General features: G+C 33.7%; 1 protein-coding gene across 1 annotated transcript in view; it reads left to right on the plus strand.

Annotated features, from left to right (window-relative positions):
* LOC144253099 (tubulointerstitial nephritis antigen-like) overlaps window positions 1–17,258 on the plus strand; it is a 78,588-nt gene that overhangs the window by 42,692 nt on the left and 18,638 nt on the right. The window contains exon 9 of the mRNA XM_077795009.1: window positions 1,895–2,018. Within this exon, the coding sequence (XP_077651135.1) occupies window positions 1,895–2,018 (124 nt within the window). The remainder of the gene's footprint in view (window positions 1–1,894; window positions 2,019–17,258) is intronic.

Consider the following 17,258-nt stretch of genomic DNA (forward strand, 5'->3'; position numbering starts at 1 on the left):
TAGATTAACTTTTAAAGGTCCAACTTTGCTATTTGCCACTTAAATTATTTTTGGCCATTTACCTAACCCTTTTAAGTATTCAAATAATGGTTTTATTGTTTGAAGGGTTTCTTTCTCTATTTTTAATGACTCAAGAGAAATTTGAATCATAATTATTTAAAGTTGAGAACACCTTAGGCTTGCTTTATTACCATATGCATAAATTTCACATAATCAATCAAAAATAAAGATAAAAATTCAAACCAATAAAATAAAAATGTGAATTATTGAACACAGAAAATGGTTGTTGAGAACCTGTTTCTTGCCAACTCAAGCCAGGGGCAAGACAGCAGTAATCAATACAGCTCCTTCTTCTCCTCATGCATGAATGTTATAGTTTTGTACAATGAGTTTACTGCAGCTTTCCAAGATTAGAACTGCACTGCAGTAGTTTATATATTTATGTGTTTGTGGATTCATCAAATCTGGTTTGGTGTCAGAAATTGAAGGCAATGTCATCTTTGCATTGATTATGATGGTTTCTCACCTTGTTCTTTAGTTAGCAGTGTTTTTCAGCAATGGAGGATATATTTTATTCATAATGCTTATGGCAGAACTAAATCATAAGAATTAAAGGAATCGATGGTTCTATGGAGAAGAAAAATCACTAGCAATATCTTCACATTTTTATGAATGGATAGAAAGCTGTTTGGCTCTTGCTGTAGATGCAATGTGATTGTGTGCTCATTGTTGCCTGGTTTAACATTCTGCATTTCCCCCATCTCAGTACAAAAGAGTGTCAAAAGAATAGAATGTTGAATAAATAAAACTGTGCATGCTTCTAAAATTGTACAATTGAAAATAAGTATAGGTGATGAAAAGAGAACAAAAGTAGAAATCTGCATGGAGTACAGTTATATAAATTCTTTAAATCCTATGGTAATGTGTTTTATAGTAGATAAAAAAGGCCTTACCTCTTTTGAGACTATTTGAACAGCATCAGGAAAAAAAAATGGAACTTTAAAAAATGAAATAAAAAGTGGAAAACTTAAAAAGTTATATTTGACTTTGGAATATGAATTTAATTTTAGTATCTACCAAGTGCTAGTGAAATTAGCCCTTTTTTAATATAATCCATGTCAAACTAAGATAGACTAGCGCTGTTTATCATTATCAGACTATATACATTTAGTCCCAATTAGAAAATCTTCAATTCACATCCTTTGGAAAAGAACTTTAAAGTGTTCACCCTGAACTGTCCAATTCCTTCTACAAAGTGGCATACAATATAGAAAAGAAATAGTGCAGGTGAGGGCATGAAGGAGAGTTTTAGGAAGCATCAGCTCTACTTTTTAAATAATACAACACTGGCTTAGCTCTGTAGAGCAGAGAGGATGAAATCCTGTCAGAGTATTCTTCTGCCAGGATTTTGCTTTTTGTTCAAACTCTGCAAGGAAAGGTTTGTATTTATTTGTAAGGGTTAAGGAAAATTGCTTTAAGCCCAATTTGCTATACTCACCTTTCTCTGCTAGCTTAATTGGGATTTTGAGAAGGTTGTGGTGAAGTACAACATTAGTGGAGAAATAGCAATCATTGATCTACTGCAGTGGCCCTTCCCTGCAAGGGGCTCCATTTCTGGTAACAGTGCCTTTGTTGAATAAGGCTTGAGTGGCATTTAAAGGTATAATGTGTAGTCAAGTAATGTTCTAAGTAAGTAAAACTTGTTTATAAGAGAATAGGAAAGTATTATAATCAATCAATTAAGTAGAAAAGAAAATTATGAGGGAATTAAACAATCTCTTCATAGATTTAGCTCCTTGAAATTTATTCATTCATTGTTTTGGTAGAATTTCTGGAGACTTTTAAAGATGATTTTTTTAAAACTCTGCCATTCTCCTGTTGGGTTTTATTTTAGCCATAATGCAAGTCCATGAGGATTTCTTTCACTATAAGACAGGGATATATAGACATGTTACCAGCACAAATGAAGAATCAGAAAAATATCGAAAATTTCGGACACATGCAGTCAAACTTACTGGGTAAGGCAGTTCCTTTTTCTTTTTTTAAATTAATTTTTTAAAATTTATAGATGGCAGTGTAATGCATTACAATCCTTATTACTTATATACAGCACATTTTTTTCATATCTCTTGTTTTATACAAAGTATATTCACACCATTTGTGTCTTCATACATGTACTTTGGATAATAATGTCCATCCCATTCCACTATCATTTCTAACCCCATACCCCCTCCCTTCACCTCCAACCCCTCTGCCTTATCTAGATTTTATCTATTCCTTCCATGCTTCCCCATTCTACCCAACTATGAATCAGCCTACTTATATCAGAGAAAACATTCCTCATTTGTTTTTTGGGGATTGGCTAAATTCACTTAGCATTATCTTCTCTAACTCCATTCATTTACCTGCTAATGCCATGATTTTGTCCTTTTTTATTGCTGAGAAATATTCCATTGTGTATATATGCCACATTATTTTTTTATCCATTCATCCATTGAAGGGCATCTAGGTTGGTTCCACAGTTTAGCTATTGTGAATTGTGCTGCTATAAACATTGATGTGGCTGTGTCCCTGTAGTATGTTGTTTTTAAGTCCTTTGGGTGTAGACCGAGGAGAGAGAGAGCTGGGTCAAATGGTGGTTCCATTCCCAATTTTCCAAGAAATCTCCATACTGCTTTCCATATTGGCTGCCCCAATTTGCAGCCCCACCAGCAGTGTATGAATGGACCTTTTCCCCCACATCCTTGCCAGCACTTATTGTTATTTGTATGCATAATAGCTGCCATTCTGACTGGAGTGAGGTGAAATCTTAGAGTAATTTTGATTTGCATTTCTCTAATTACTTAAAGTCTTCTTAAATTCTTAAAAGCTTTGTTATTTAGAAGCTATTGGTACATTTATGGAAAATGAAACTGAACATAATAATACTTAAGGTATTTAGATACTGGAATTCCCCTTTGTGAGAGAGATTATTTTACCAATTGAAAAATTATCCAAACCTGGCCATTATTTTGTCATTATTTTAAAAAGAGTGGAATAAATCAGACATAATTTTCCTATGTTCAAATGTGAATACATGACCAGTGAAATTTCACATTATGTACAACCAAAAGAATGGGATCCTAATTAGAATAGGTTATTCTCCCTGTGTATATATTATGTCAAGAAAATACACTCTACTATCATGTATATCTAAGAATAAATTAAAAAAGAAGATCATCGAAGCCTAACTCAATATTCTAGGAAAGATGATCATCTCCTGCTTCCCACTTGTGAATATGTTCTTAAGAATCTGTTCTAAGGATAAGGGAATGGATTTCCCTTTGAAATATATTATTGGAGTAAATTCTTATATCTGACATAATCAAGGAGAAGGTGCAATTCTGAAGTGTATTATAATCAAGGGAGAAAATTTTTAATGGAGTTACAAATGTTAGTTATTAAGTAGCAAGAGAGGGTAAGGTCATCTTTAGCTTGATATAAGGTTTTAAAAAATATTTATATGAGAATTGAGGAAATTGCACTGATCAAATTTGAAAGTAAAATATATTCACCTATGCAAGGGCAAGAAACAAAGTTTATAATTTTGTTTGGTGGTTGGGTCTCAGGGATAAATAATTTCACAAATAGGGCCTGAAAGACAGACCATTATAAAACCAATTCACCCCACCCCCAAAAAAAACACTTCCCCACTGAACCTTCTCAGTCTCATTCTGATTGTGTCTCAGTTTGCAAATTTGTTCTCAAAATATCTCACTCTAATTCGAAGAAAATGTTACAGAAAAGTTTTGTTTGTTTCCATCCAAAACTCTCTCTCTTCATCTTTCCTTTTTTGTAAATAATTTCATTCTTAGTTGAGCTTGTCATTCCCCCAAAATTTACTAAGCCTGCAGAAAACAACCTCACCTACAACAAAATTGTTATCTTCTACTGATTTTGGAAACCTGAGTATAATTCTAAGGTATATTGACAATCTATCCGTCAGGTGTCTCCTTAACCCTCAGTTCTCACTTATTTAAAATACTCCAGTCTTTCAATTACAGAATTATCACATGTCTTTAATCAAGGATCCAAAAATCTATGACTTGTCTTGATTCAGGAATGTGAAAATATATGTCTTAGAATTGAAAAATACAGTACTTCATGTAGGATATTGATTTAAAAAACAACAGCTAGGAGAAAAGATATGTGATATATGATTTTGCCATCTAGAGATAACCTCTATTGAAAATTTGGAATACTTTTATCTATATCCTAGTTAAATAACAATAAGGAAAATAAAGACAACAGAAAGAAAGAAAGGAAAAAAGAAAAAGAAAGAAAGAAAAAGAAAAAATTTTCATGTGAAAATAGGGTACTAGAGTATTAAAATTTTATAAGAAGGAAATTTTTGCTAATGTTTTCATTAGCAATATATAAAAATGGTAGCTTTTCAACATTCTTTCAAGTGATGGGTGTTTCCCTTTTTCATTTTATTAGGTCTATTCTGCATAGTCACACCATTTTAGAGTCCTATGGCAGTTCCTGGTACCTAGCTTTCTTAAGTTGAATGGAACAAGTGCATTTAACTAAATATATATATATATATATATATATATATATATATATATATATATGCTTACCACTAAGCTTAAAAAAGAAATTATCCCAAACCAACCCTTAAAAATAAGTAATTATTAGCATAACAATTTTTGAAAAAATAATCAGAAAATTTTTCTCACTTTCTGTTGATGAAAAGTTAGGGAGACAAACTAAACTATGAAAAAAATAGGATATAGCATATTAAAATATTCTTATTTAGATTAATTTTACTTGAATATAATAATGTTTAGTATAATGTTATGGAAATTAAGATGTATATTAAAAGAATTAGTGATTGATATAATAGCTCACTTTAGCTACATATATATATTTTTAATATTTTCTTAGTTTATGGACCTTTATTTTATTCATTTATTTATATGTGGTGCTGAGAATTGAACCCAATGCCTCACACAGATGAGGCAAGCACTCCACCACTGAGCCACAACCCCTGCTCTAGCTACATATTTTAATATTTATCAATTTGTTGTCAACAGATGAAATGAGTAAATTTGTCACTCTTATACTTCTTCCCACATCTCCTTCTATCATACTTCTGATATTGGTTAGTTATGCTACTATTTATGCACATCAAACAATTAAAAGATATCTGCATTCTATTGTGAAACTTTAAAGTACACAGGGTTTACACATTATTCTATACAATGCATTGTGGAGTCAATAATAAGTGAGTACTAGTGGTTCTTCTATCCTTTAGTTTAACTTTTACTAATTATTTTGTTACTGAATTTTATTTTCTAGTAATTTTTTTTATTAAGAAGAGCTCATAAGGCTTGATTACCTAATTTCTTGTATGTTCAAAAAAGTAGTTATATTGATGAATAACATAACTGGTATAAAATCCTGGACTATAAACCATCAGAATTTTGCAGATGTTGCTCTAGGGTCTGCAACATTCAGTTTTCCCAAAGAAAGTCTGAGGATACCAGATGTTTTTTATTTTTTCCTTTTCATAAAAAATGACCTCTTTCTATTTGAACACTCATTAATTTTTTTTGTACCTGAAATAGAACTCAGGAGCACTAGACCACTGAACCACATCCCCATCCTATTTTGTATTTTATTTAGTGACAGGGTCTCATTAAGTTGCTTAGCGCCTTTGTTGAGGCTGGCTTTGAACTCGTGATCCTCCTGTCTCAGCCTCCTTAGCTTCTGGGATTGCAGGTGTGCCCCTCTGCACCCAGTTCACTCATTAATTTTTGTAATCCTTGAATTTAACACATTTTTATTTATGCCAGATTTTCTACATCTCCTATTATTTTTCTTATAATGATATTTATCTTATAGTTCTTTAGCATTTTATTGTATATGATTTCTCTACTGTGATCTACCTATTCCCAAAGTTTATTGTATTTGCTATTCATTCTCCAAATGGCTCTTGCTTTTGAAATCTTCTTATTTTTTTTTTCCTTTCCTCTCATCTCGTTGTCATTTAAGGTCTTACTTGAGTCGTATTTAGAGAAATCATGTTTGTAATTTTTCTTTATCTGACTTCTCCAGTTTCCTTGAATAATTCATATTGAGCTTTAAATTCTTCACTTGTCTCTTCCTGCATTTTTTGAAGGGAGGGTTCTCTTTAGTTATACATGACAGTAGAATAGATTTTGATATATTTATACAAGAATGGAATATATCTTCTTCCTGCATTCTTTATAGAAATTTAATCACAAATATGTGCATTTCATCTCTAGCACTTCCTATTTTTCTACACATAACACTCTTCTCCTGTGACCCCATCATTTCTTCATATGCTTGCAATGTGTTATTATTCCATTTACCTTCAGCGCTATTTTTTTCTCTTCTCCTTCATGCCCACATAGTCTTCCTTACCTGGTTAAAATCCTACAGTGAATCTTCACTCTCCCCTTCCACACATGCCCTGGACTCTTGTCCCTTGTTTGACATAAATTAGCATCCAGACTTCAATTCTGGATTCAATTTGAATCAATCTGTTTTGTACCTGCATCTGATCATATTTGATAAAGCTTGCAACTATGTTGATTCACTTTAATTTATAATGACACATTTCAAGTAGGTGTCTAATACTATCGGTTAATCATGTTCTGAATGACTATTTTGTTTATTCTCCTACTCTTTAGGTGATTATCTCACAACTTGTTCTTTTTCCTTGAATCTCCCAACACCTCCCCGACACTTGTTCTTCATGATAACCTCGTGTTCTATTTCCCTGAAAAGACTGAAGCAATCAGAAAACACTTCCTGGAAACATAAATGCCACCACCAGTACATACTCCCTCATAATCATTCTTCTACCTTTTACATAATTGATCCATCCTCACTCCAGTCTGAATTTTTCTTTGCATATTGTACCCTAGTCCCTCTCAGCTATGCAGAGACAATTTCTCCTTTTTCTTCTCTGTAATCAGTTTTATTTATGTTATTACATGCTGGTGTTTCTTAGATTAGAAGAAGAAAAAGCTCCTTTTCTTTTGACTTCACCTTTTCCGTACTTCATTTATTCTCTTCTTACAGCAAACACCTTGCAAGATTAGCCTGTACTCACTTTCTTTTAACACTTCTCCAATTCTTTGTTAAACCTCCCAATTACTTTCTCACTATCCCTTATTTTCCTCTTCTCAAACAATTATTTCGAGGTTCTCAATGGCCTACACCTTGTTAAAAATCCAGATTTTAACAGGTTCCAGAGTTGCCCATCCCCCCATATGGTTTTTCCTTGTTGTCTACAACTTCTCAGTGTCTTTTGCTAATGCAATATTTTTTCTTTTCCTATATATCTGTGCTTCACAGTGCTGGGATGCCCTGGTCTTGGGTCTTTGTCCTTCCCTCCTTTCTGTCCTTACTCATATAATCTGGTGAATTTATCAGTTCCAAACTCATCCTGGCTTTAAGCACCATATAGAAGCTAGCACCAACTGAATTATATTTCTAACCAGGACTTGTCTCCTGAATTCCAAATTTACATGTTCCCAGGTCTATTTAATATCTCAAACCTGCATGCACATTATTAGGGAAAGAGATGCTTCAAACTTAGCACTTCTAAAACAGAACTCCCAATTATCCCTTTATCCTTGTGAAATAGCATCATTTTTTTCCATTTTAGTCGATGACAACTCCATATTTCCCTATGCTCTGGTGAGAAACCCTGGAGTTGTCCTTTATTCTTTTCCTCACAACTAACTTTTAACTTTTGATTCCAGAAGCCAACCATTTTTTCCCTCTGAACCTCCACTGCGGTGCCTGAGTCACCATTAGTCAATATTTTGTACCTGGATTTCTGAAGTCACTTCTAGCAGGTCTTTCTTCATTTACCTCTTCCCTCTGGCAGTCTATTTTCAACATAGAAACAATGATTTTCCTGTTAAAACTTTACTCAGGTCTTGTCACTCCTTTGCTCAGAACACTACATGATTTCCCATTTCCTTCAGTGTAAAAGTCAAGATTTTTACCATGGTCTACATGATCTGAGAACCTACTCCCACCCGCATCAACTTTATGATCTCAGCTTCTACTCCCCTGTAACTTGTTCTGCCTACTTTAGTAGTTCTGTACCGTGTCAGCAACACCCACCTCACTCAGGATCTTACTTAAAATGCTCTCCTACCGTATATTCAATTCCTTAGTTTCTCTGCCTCCATCTCACCTCTGCTCAGATCTCACTTCTCAGTATAGCCCTCTCTCTGAATTTCCTATTTAATCTGCTACTTTTTCTCTGCTCCAGCAATCCTGAACTCCTTCACTTGCACTATTTTTCTAAATGGTCACATAGTCATCGCTTTCTAACACAGTGTATAATTTAATTATCTTTTAACGTTGATCATTTACCATCTATCTCTAGTACTAGAATGAAGCTCCAAAGAGCAGATGTTTTTACTTACTCACAGATGTTGCCAAATCACCTAATGCATGGGGGAAACCATAATATACTTAATGCTTTTTCTATTCAACAAATTAATTTTTTTAGCTTGTATTTTGTGATAGTTCTCCTTTGTTTTTATTCATCTTTAAGTAGGGTAACTATTTCTTCAAAAGTAGAGTAGGTAGTAGTTGGAAAGAGCTGATGAACTCCTCAGCTTTGATTCAAGGTTGTATATGTTGAACCCAAACTCAACAGATGGACCCTTGCTTTTGTTCTGGAAATATTTGGTCCTTCATTATAACTCGGAAGGCTTGGTGGGACTTATAATAACCCTCCTGCAGGAATCTGCTGCCATGTGCTATTCTTTGCCTTCCTTTTCACTTCACCCTGTGTCCTCTTTCAGTCATTACCTCTGAAAGGCTGGTTGGGACTCTTTTGGTGCAACCAGCTTCCCTGTGATTTCTTTCTCAATTAGCCAACATGGGTAGTGCAAATGGGTTATGGCATCTCATTGTCATAGCCTGAAAATGGTCCTTGAGAATAGCTTGAAAAGAATTTCTGGAATGTCTTACATATTTTAATGGGAGAATTTTTTTCTCTTTAGGTCCAGAGGTAGAGGGAGAGGATAGTGGTGAGTGCCATCTCTCACCACCAATTCTTATTTTTTGGTACAGTACAAAATGAGTTTTTCTATTATTTCTCAAAGTTAGGTTTTATGATTATGTCTGCTGCATGATTCATTAAAGATAGAAACAAAAGATATTGAGGATTTGAAACTTGTTTCATTTTTCGGCTCTTAATTGATCAGTGACTTTTCAGGAAGATAAATGGAATGAAACTTCTTCATACTGTGACTGGTACCTGAAAATTCAACTCTACTTTGATTTCATTTTTTATCAGTCTGAAAGTTGCATTTTTCCAAACTCCTGATATATGTTTCATAATTAATTTTTGTTTTCTCAGTAATGTTCTTAATCTAGAAAATAATTTCCACTAAACATTAGGTGATGGATATAATTTTTCCTATCATTCCACAAATTCTCTAAATTACAACACTGACATGGAGCCTCTCTTGGTTTATTCAAACCCAAACCGATCCTTGGTCATCTCTACCACCTATGTAGTCATGCTAGTCATATTTTCTTCACTCTACTCTTATATTCATTAATGCTGAGTTTGAAAATGATATAAATCTGTTTGCATTTAATCTCTCTGCCATTGTTTCTATATTCCTCGTATCCAGTGTATCAATTGTAGTAGTGTTTTTTACATTTACTTTCAAAAACTCCTAGAAAATTGGGATCTTTATAAATTTGCCTCACAACATGACAATTAATGAGGCTAACCTTGTCAGTAGGGAAATTGCTTTGGGGGGATATATCTAGTTTTTTTCAAATTTTTTTTTTGTCACCTGGGCACTGTTATGTGCTCCAGAGCAGTAGATTTTCATTTATTTTCCCATTAACAATTCCATATTTGGTAATTACTGCATTCAGGAAATTAATGCATCAGTGAATTAGAGCATAATCAAATAGCTCAAGGAGGTTAATGTTCCTTATCAAAGAACTTAGTATACTCCTATGAAGTGCCTGACAAATTTATCTCAACAAATTGTTTTCTGCCCTTTCTGGAGAAGACAAAGCTATTAGGTTTGAACTTGGGAAGAAAAAAGGAGATGAATTTAAGCTTTTATCAAGTGCCCAACACTGGGGAACACAAGGAGGATTAATATTTAGCCTTAATCTTAAGGAGTTTAGAGAATGAGGCAGATACATCCACAACTGATTCCACCATAAGTTGATACAGCTTTATGCTCTGGGTATATATTCCCACATCCGTAAAGCACAGGATGGGGGTAAACTGCACAGGATGCAAACTTGTAATTCCTGGCTTACTCCTTATTGCCATCCTTTCCCTTTTCTCCAAAACCTCTGTCCATCCTAATTATAGATGCTATATTTATAGAAGCATTTAATTGAATAAAAACCCACATATTTTGAGACTTTTATACACTAATATGAAGAAAATATTATTTATTAAACTGTTTTAATTGTAAGACATGAAAAAATTTGTTTTATAATCAACATTTGAAAAGCTCATCAAAACTGCTATTCCCTATATTATGATCATATCCTACATCTTTATGCCCATCACAATCTATTCTATGTTCCTGTCCATCCAACATTCTGAGTTTTACTTAACCACCAAGTCTGAAGTTGATAAAGTATTGCATAAGTTCCTTTTGTTTTGCATATGATTCTCAAGAATCCCTGCTGGAATTCAAATGAGTAAATTCAGCAGGTCAAAATTTTAGAATATTAAGGGATGTAATTGGGATAAACATTGACTTTTCTTTATATTGTGATCCCTGCTCATGGAATAGAGTTGAAAATTACTCCACATGTCACTAAGAAAGAAAAATAAAATAATTTAAAGACTATTTTCATCATGTTAAATAATGTTTTATTCAGTAAGTATTGAGTATGTATGTGTGTGTCAGGTATTGTTTTAGGGACTGGGGTAAGTCCATGAATAAAATAGACAAACATCCTGGTCGTAATCAAATTTATATGCTACTGATTGATGTGTATTTTTTTTTATTTTTAAAAAATTTATACATGACAGCGAAATACATTACAATTCTTATTACACATGTAGATGACAGCAAAATGCATTACAATTCTTATTACACATGTAGACCACAATTTTTCATATCTCTGGTTGTATACAAAGTATATTCACACCAATTAATGTCTTCATACCTGTACTTTGGGTAATAATGATCATCACATTCCACCATCATTTCTAACCTTATACCCCCTCCAATCCCCTCCCACTCCTCTGCCCTATCTAGAGTTCCTCTATTCCTCCCATGTTCCTGCTCTGTATCCCACTATGAATCAGCCTCCTTATATCAAAGAAAACATTTGGCATTTGGTTTTTTGGGATTGGCTAACTTCACTTCTCTAACTCCATTCATTTACCTGAAAATGCCATGATTTTATTCTCTTTTATTGCTGAGTAATAATCCACTGTGTATATATGCCACATTTTTTTATTTATTCATCTATTGAAGGGCATCTAGATTGGTTCCACAGTTTAGCTGTTGTGAATTATGCTGCTGTAAACATTGATGTGGCTGTGTCCCTGTAGTATGCTGTTTTTCAGTCCTTTGCGTATAAACTGAGGAGAGAGATACCTGGGTCAAATGGTGATTCCATTCCCAATTTTCCGAGATGTGTAACTTGAAAACTATGTTATTTTATAATGGCCAAAGTCCTTATACTGAAATTTATGTGTATTTCTAAAATATTAACTTTTTTTGATGTTCATCTATTTTACATATGAATACTGAATAGTTACTCAAGGAGAGAGGAGACCAACTATTGTGAGGTGTAGGCCAGAAGGTAAACAAATGTTAGAAAAGCCAAAGAATAACAAAGAAATATTTCCAAGTATAATTTGGATAATGATTACAGTTTTAAAAAAAATTTGAATCAAATACCCCCAGCAAATACATTAAAAAATACTGTTGCAAAATGATATAAATTGGTTATGTTTCCAATAATTACTGTGAAGAAATCTGGTTTAAGTGAATCATCAAAATGTGAATCAGAAATTTATGTAAACTTTGATATAAATCCATTATATGACTTCAAATTGGGCATAATGGAATGATTTCTAAGTCATTCTTTTTTGTATGCCCAACAAATATTAAAAGCTAATCCACAGTGTTCCTGGTACAATGCTGAGTACTAGACACTAAATAAAAACACATAAAAATGTGAAATTATGAGACCTTTTATAAAGGAAAGATAAAAAGAAATAAAGTTTGAGCTGAGATTTTATGAATTGCATAAAAACAAAGGGAACAGATGGTTTCAAGGCCCTGAGACTATAATGTAGACATTTTGTGAACAAGTTTGTGTTTGCTGAAACTCAGGAGGCAAAAATTTGGAGGCCATTATAAAGATTTCAGTGAAGGATATTAAGTATTTGATTAATAATCTAAGGAATAACAGGAAGTTATTAAACTTTTTAAGTAGGAAGGTGGCTTGAACTTTATTGCATTTTAAAAATATTACTCCGACTATAAAAAGTGTAATAAAAAGAGGTAACTTTTGATACCCTAAATAACTAATAATATTTTGGGCTGAGTAAAATGGTGAAAAAGTTTGGGACATATGGATAGAGCAAGAAATAGTTAAGAAGAAAAGCTAGTGGACATCATGTGAGGCTATAATGGAGCATGATAAGGGAAGAGTCTAAGATGGTTCACCCTTAGAATCATAGTTTCATAAATTGGATGAGGAGTGGTGTCCACATACAAGGTGATAGGGAAGGAGTGCACTATTGGGCCTGATGACTTGAGGATTACTTTGAGACATGAGATGAGGACTGGGGATGTAGTTCAGTGGTAAAGCTCCTACCTAGCACGCATGAAGTCTTGGTTTAGATTCCCAGCACCCCCATTCCAAACACAAGTGAATGACAGAACAAGCAGATAGATACATTTGATCTCAAGGCCAGGGGATATAAGGTTTAAAGATGGATGAGATTAAACAGAATCATAGTTGAGATCAAGTCATGAGAAAATCCAGTATTTAATGATGGACCACAAAATGATGTGTGCAGAAGACAGAGTAGCAGAGGCCAGGAAAGTTACAGAAAAGAATAATAGAAAGAAAAGTAGTCAGTGTGAGATTTCTTTGAAATCTGCAAGGCTGTAAGGGTTGGAATTCAAAGAGTATGTGTAGAAATGGACCCTGTAAGGGACTATGTGGTGACTCTTCTGTACTGGGATAGAAGGTGAGGTTAGATGACAAAGTCTTAGCATTTAGGATGAGGTATATTGATGAAGATTCCTATCACATTGTGTCATTTATCTATCCAGGAAGTAAAAGCTGAGGTTACCTGTAGAAGGAAGAGGTGGTGAGAGGTATGCTTTGTCAGAATTTTGCTGAAATAAAGAGGATTTTCAGTGGCCATCTAGATGTTCAGGAGAGGGAGGAGACCAGAGGAACCCCAAGGCCTGCCATGCAGTGGCAGCAGTGCCACTCTGCCCTCTGGTGTGTGCTTTCTGCAGTGGGGCCAACTGTGCAGCTGGACATGAAAAGACAGGGAATTGAGTTCATCCAATACTGATGGTTTTCTAGCTGGCTGCCTTAAAGAGTCAGAAAAAAAGTGGCTAGGACACAGAAGTTGATGTGCTACTAAAATGACAGAAAGCTTAATAAGGTATAAAAGGAGAGGATTTAGGGATTTAGAGAAAATAGAAAAATAATTGGGCTAGAGGCTGTAGTAATTCTAGTCTTTTTGATTTTATTTAATATCCTTTTCTTATTGGTGTTGTTTTTTAAAATATTTATGAGAAAAATAATCAGGCAATAATAAGTAAGTAATATTTTACAGGATGAGGAGACGGCCTTATTGCGTGACTGAAAGCCATGATTGTCTACATTAGGTTCCTAATCATGTTGTCATACTACTTTGTTACCATAAACCTTTGATTGATTGATCCATCATATCTATCTTCATCATCCATCTGTCATCATCCATGTATCTATCTATAAAAATACTTGCCCCCTAAAATAGCATCAAACTAATACTTTATAACTGAAGTTCCGATGATGTATTTCCCCACATTTTCTACAGACATAAATCTCAAGGATTCAGGGAGCAGAAGGCATTAATAAGGGTGATTACACAATTATCTGACACAGTTTATTAGGGCCAACACTTGTTCTTCCCCATTCATCATTTTCCCCCTCTGTCTTTTTGAATAATAACTTAATACTAAGCCTGCATTTCCCTGCTATGCTATGTTTAACCACTGGCAAATTGGTAAAATTTGAGCAGATGTTTTAATTAGATGTTTATGATGCACAAGGAAGTCTAAGACAGCTGAATGAACACTTTTACTATGCTTATTTAGCAAATGCAAATGAATGTGTGATGATTAGTATAGACAATGCAAAACATTTAATTTGAGTACTGTGGTGTCTTTCAACTGCACATACTTAGTACTTTCCTACACTTTTCTTCCTAATGGGAGGTATGCATAGCTAATTAAGCTCCCTTACTAAACATTCTTGAGAGAAAACTGGTTTGAAATATATTTGTTTTATTTGAAGTTTTGTATTTTTGCATCATGCATTTGAAACCTATATAAAATAGTATATTAAATGAAATGTAAATTTTATGTAGATATATATATTTAAAATAATGATTATTATTGTATGATGTAAAAAAGTAACAAAGTCGATCTTTGACTTTATTGAATTTAAAGTTCTTATTTTCATAATTTACAAGATATCCCATAAATTCAAGAACTTTTGCAATATACAATATTGCTAAGATTCAGATGTGAATCATGAGTTCTTGGGTTGGCAAACAGGTTGTAAGCAGGTCACCTAACACAATTTCTCTTCATTTGCTTGGTTATTTATCTTCCCACATGCAGTGATTCACAGAAGAAAAATTTAAAGCCTTTAGTTTTAGCTAATCAAAAGACCATATTGAGAGTAAATTGAGAAAAGAAAAATAAATTTGAGTATTGTTATATGCAGAAATATGCTATTGTACATGTTAAAACATTAAAAATAATCTTTTCTTTAGGCTTATTAAATTGCCCAAAACTTCTAGAACTCACCAATTGGAATAGAAGAGTAATTGTTCTTTTCCCCTTTAAGTTGGATGTTTCCAAGGTTTAATCCTCAACTGTGTGTTCATTCTTGATTCAAGATAGATTGTCTTTACAGTAATCAAGAAGTATGCATGTAATTCTGTTTTTCTCAAGTATTGTTCATGCACAGCAAGTTGCACAACAGATGTGTCATTTATTGATATGGAGATCATAAATATAGAAGGAGAACCAAGAGTTTAATTTAGATATATTGAGTTTGAGATTTGGGGAGGTATCCAAATGAAAATATCAGGTAAACAACTATGTATATTCTTTGGAGTAAAAAACATTGAACTTTTAGCAACCAAAGCCAAACCACTGAAAAATGGTCAGCATTTCGATGGCAGTAAAGTTGTGGAAGTGGAGGATGGCCCATGGGAAAGAACATGGAAATATAAAGGGAGAGTTCAGGACCAAAGCTTGAAGAAACCCTACATCTAGAGGTCAAGTGAAGAAAGTGTATGTAGCTGACAAAGCGAACTGAGGAGAAATGGCCAGTCAGGGAAAGAAGAAAACCAGATGATTTTATGTTACTCACTCCTGGGAGAAAAAGTGTTCTGAAAAAGTAGGAACGGTTAGTAGTGTGTAATCATACTGAGAAGCCAAGTAAAAAAGGAACTGGAAAATGTTCTTTGAGCCTGCTGACATGGAAGTCTGCAGAAAAATAAAGAAAAATGACAGCTCTTCTTACTAAACCTTTGAATTTGTATGTGTTGTTATAACTGTATATGAAAATTACTTTATTTATACCTTAAATCCTGAAAAATTCAATTTTTTATATGGGTTTTTTTGACACTCACATATTTCCATATTGTGTGTATTGATCTTACTTGATGGAAGGGGAAGGAAAAAAAAACTATTGTTATAATTATATAAAGGCTAAGAAAATTTTTTGGCTATTATGTTGAATGGCTTCCAAAAATATTTGAACCTTCGTGGAGGGTGAAAAAAGATGTGATCATTTAATTCACGTAGATACTTCTCACATTGATTTTCAACTCAAACTTTTAATAAATTTTATTGAGCAATGATGTTAGGTATTGTTAGGTGCTAGAAATACAGAGGTGAATAATATGAAGAGCCTTAATAAATGATATAAAAGAAAATAAACTATGACCCATTGACTTGATGCAGCTATCAGTCAGTCACCTAGAGAAGTCATTGGGAGGTCCCCTAGGGCTGCTGGGATCTTTTGATGTGAAGGTACTGACATGAAAGTAGATGTGGAGTGGGACATTGAACTGATAAATGGGTTTTATTTTTGTTGTATTTGAGTGATGATTGAATCCTCTCTTGTCTGTCAGTACTGAATCAAATTGACAGGACAGTTTATGTTCCACTTGTTTTCTCTTGTTTGACTTTGTTCTTTCACTGATTTGTTATCTCTAACAAGGACCAGCTGTGTTCTACTCTGTCACCCCTATTACTATGAACTAACTGTCTTTGACACGGTACAACACAACTAAACAAAAAAGCAACCATTGCAAAAGGAAAAAGGTTTATTTTAATTTAGGGAAAGGTATGGTAGGAGTGTTATAAAAGTCATTCTTAGAAAAATATGGTTTACAAAACTGTGTGTGTGTGTGTGTGTGTGTGAGAGAGAGAGAGAGAGAGAGAGAGAGAGAGAGAGAGAGAGAGAGAGAGAGACAGTGAGAGAGAGAGAGAGAGAGAGAGAGAGAGAGAGAGAGAGAGAGAGAGATCTTTTTGCTCCAGGTTAAGAGCTGACTAATCTTGATTGTGAAGAAATGCTATACAGCAGAAAATAGGAGGGAACTGGAGTCAAGCTCAGATTTAAATGTAGTTGTGTCCTCTCTGGGTGATCCCTGGGAGGTTACTTACTCTCTACATCTCAGTTTTCTCAGCAGTTCCATTGATATCATAATGCTTTCCTCACTGCCTTGTGGTGAGAATTAGATGGGATAGTAAATCTGTCACATCATAGGCTGCTCATTATACACTTAAAAAAAATTTGAATTCATGCTTTCTCCATGTTTTTTCTTTAGTACTTCTATTTTCATTCAAGATTATTTTTAAAAGTACAAAATAGAAGTGATTTTAATTATTGTATTAATGAGGACTTATCTATGATATGATATTCTTTTACATTTTTTTCAATTTATCATTTATTTATGT

This window comes from Urocitellus parryii, unplaced genomic scaffold (genome assembly GCF_045843805.1).
Source record: "Urocitellus parryii isolate mUroPar1 unplaced genomic scaffold, mUroPar1.hap1 Scaffold_92, whole genome shotgun sequence".
Lineage (NCBI taxonomy): Eukaryota > Metazoa > Chordata > Mammalia > Rodentia > Sciuridae > Urocitellus > Urocitellus parryii.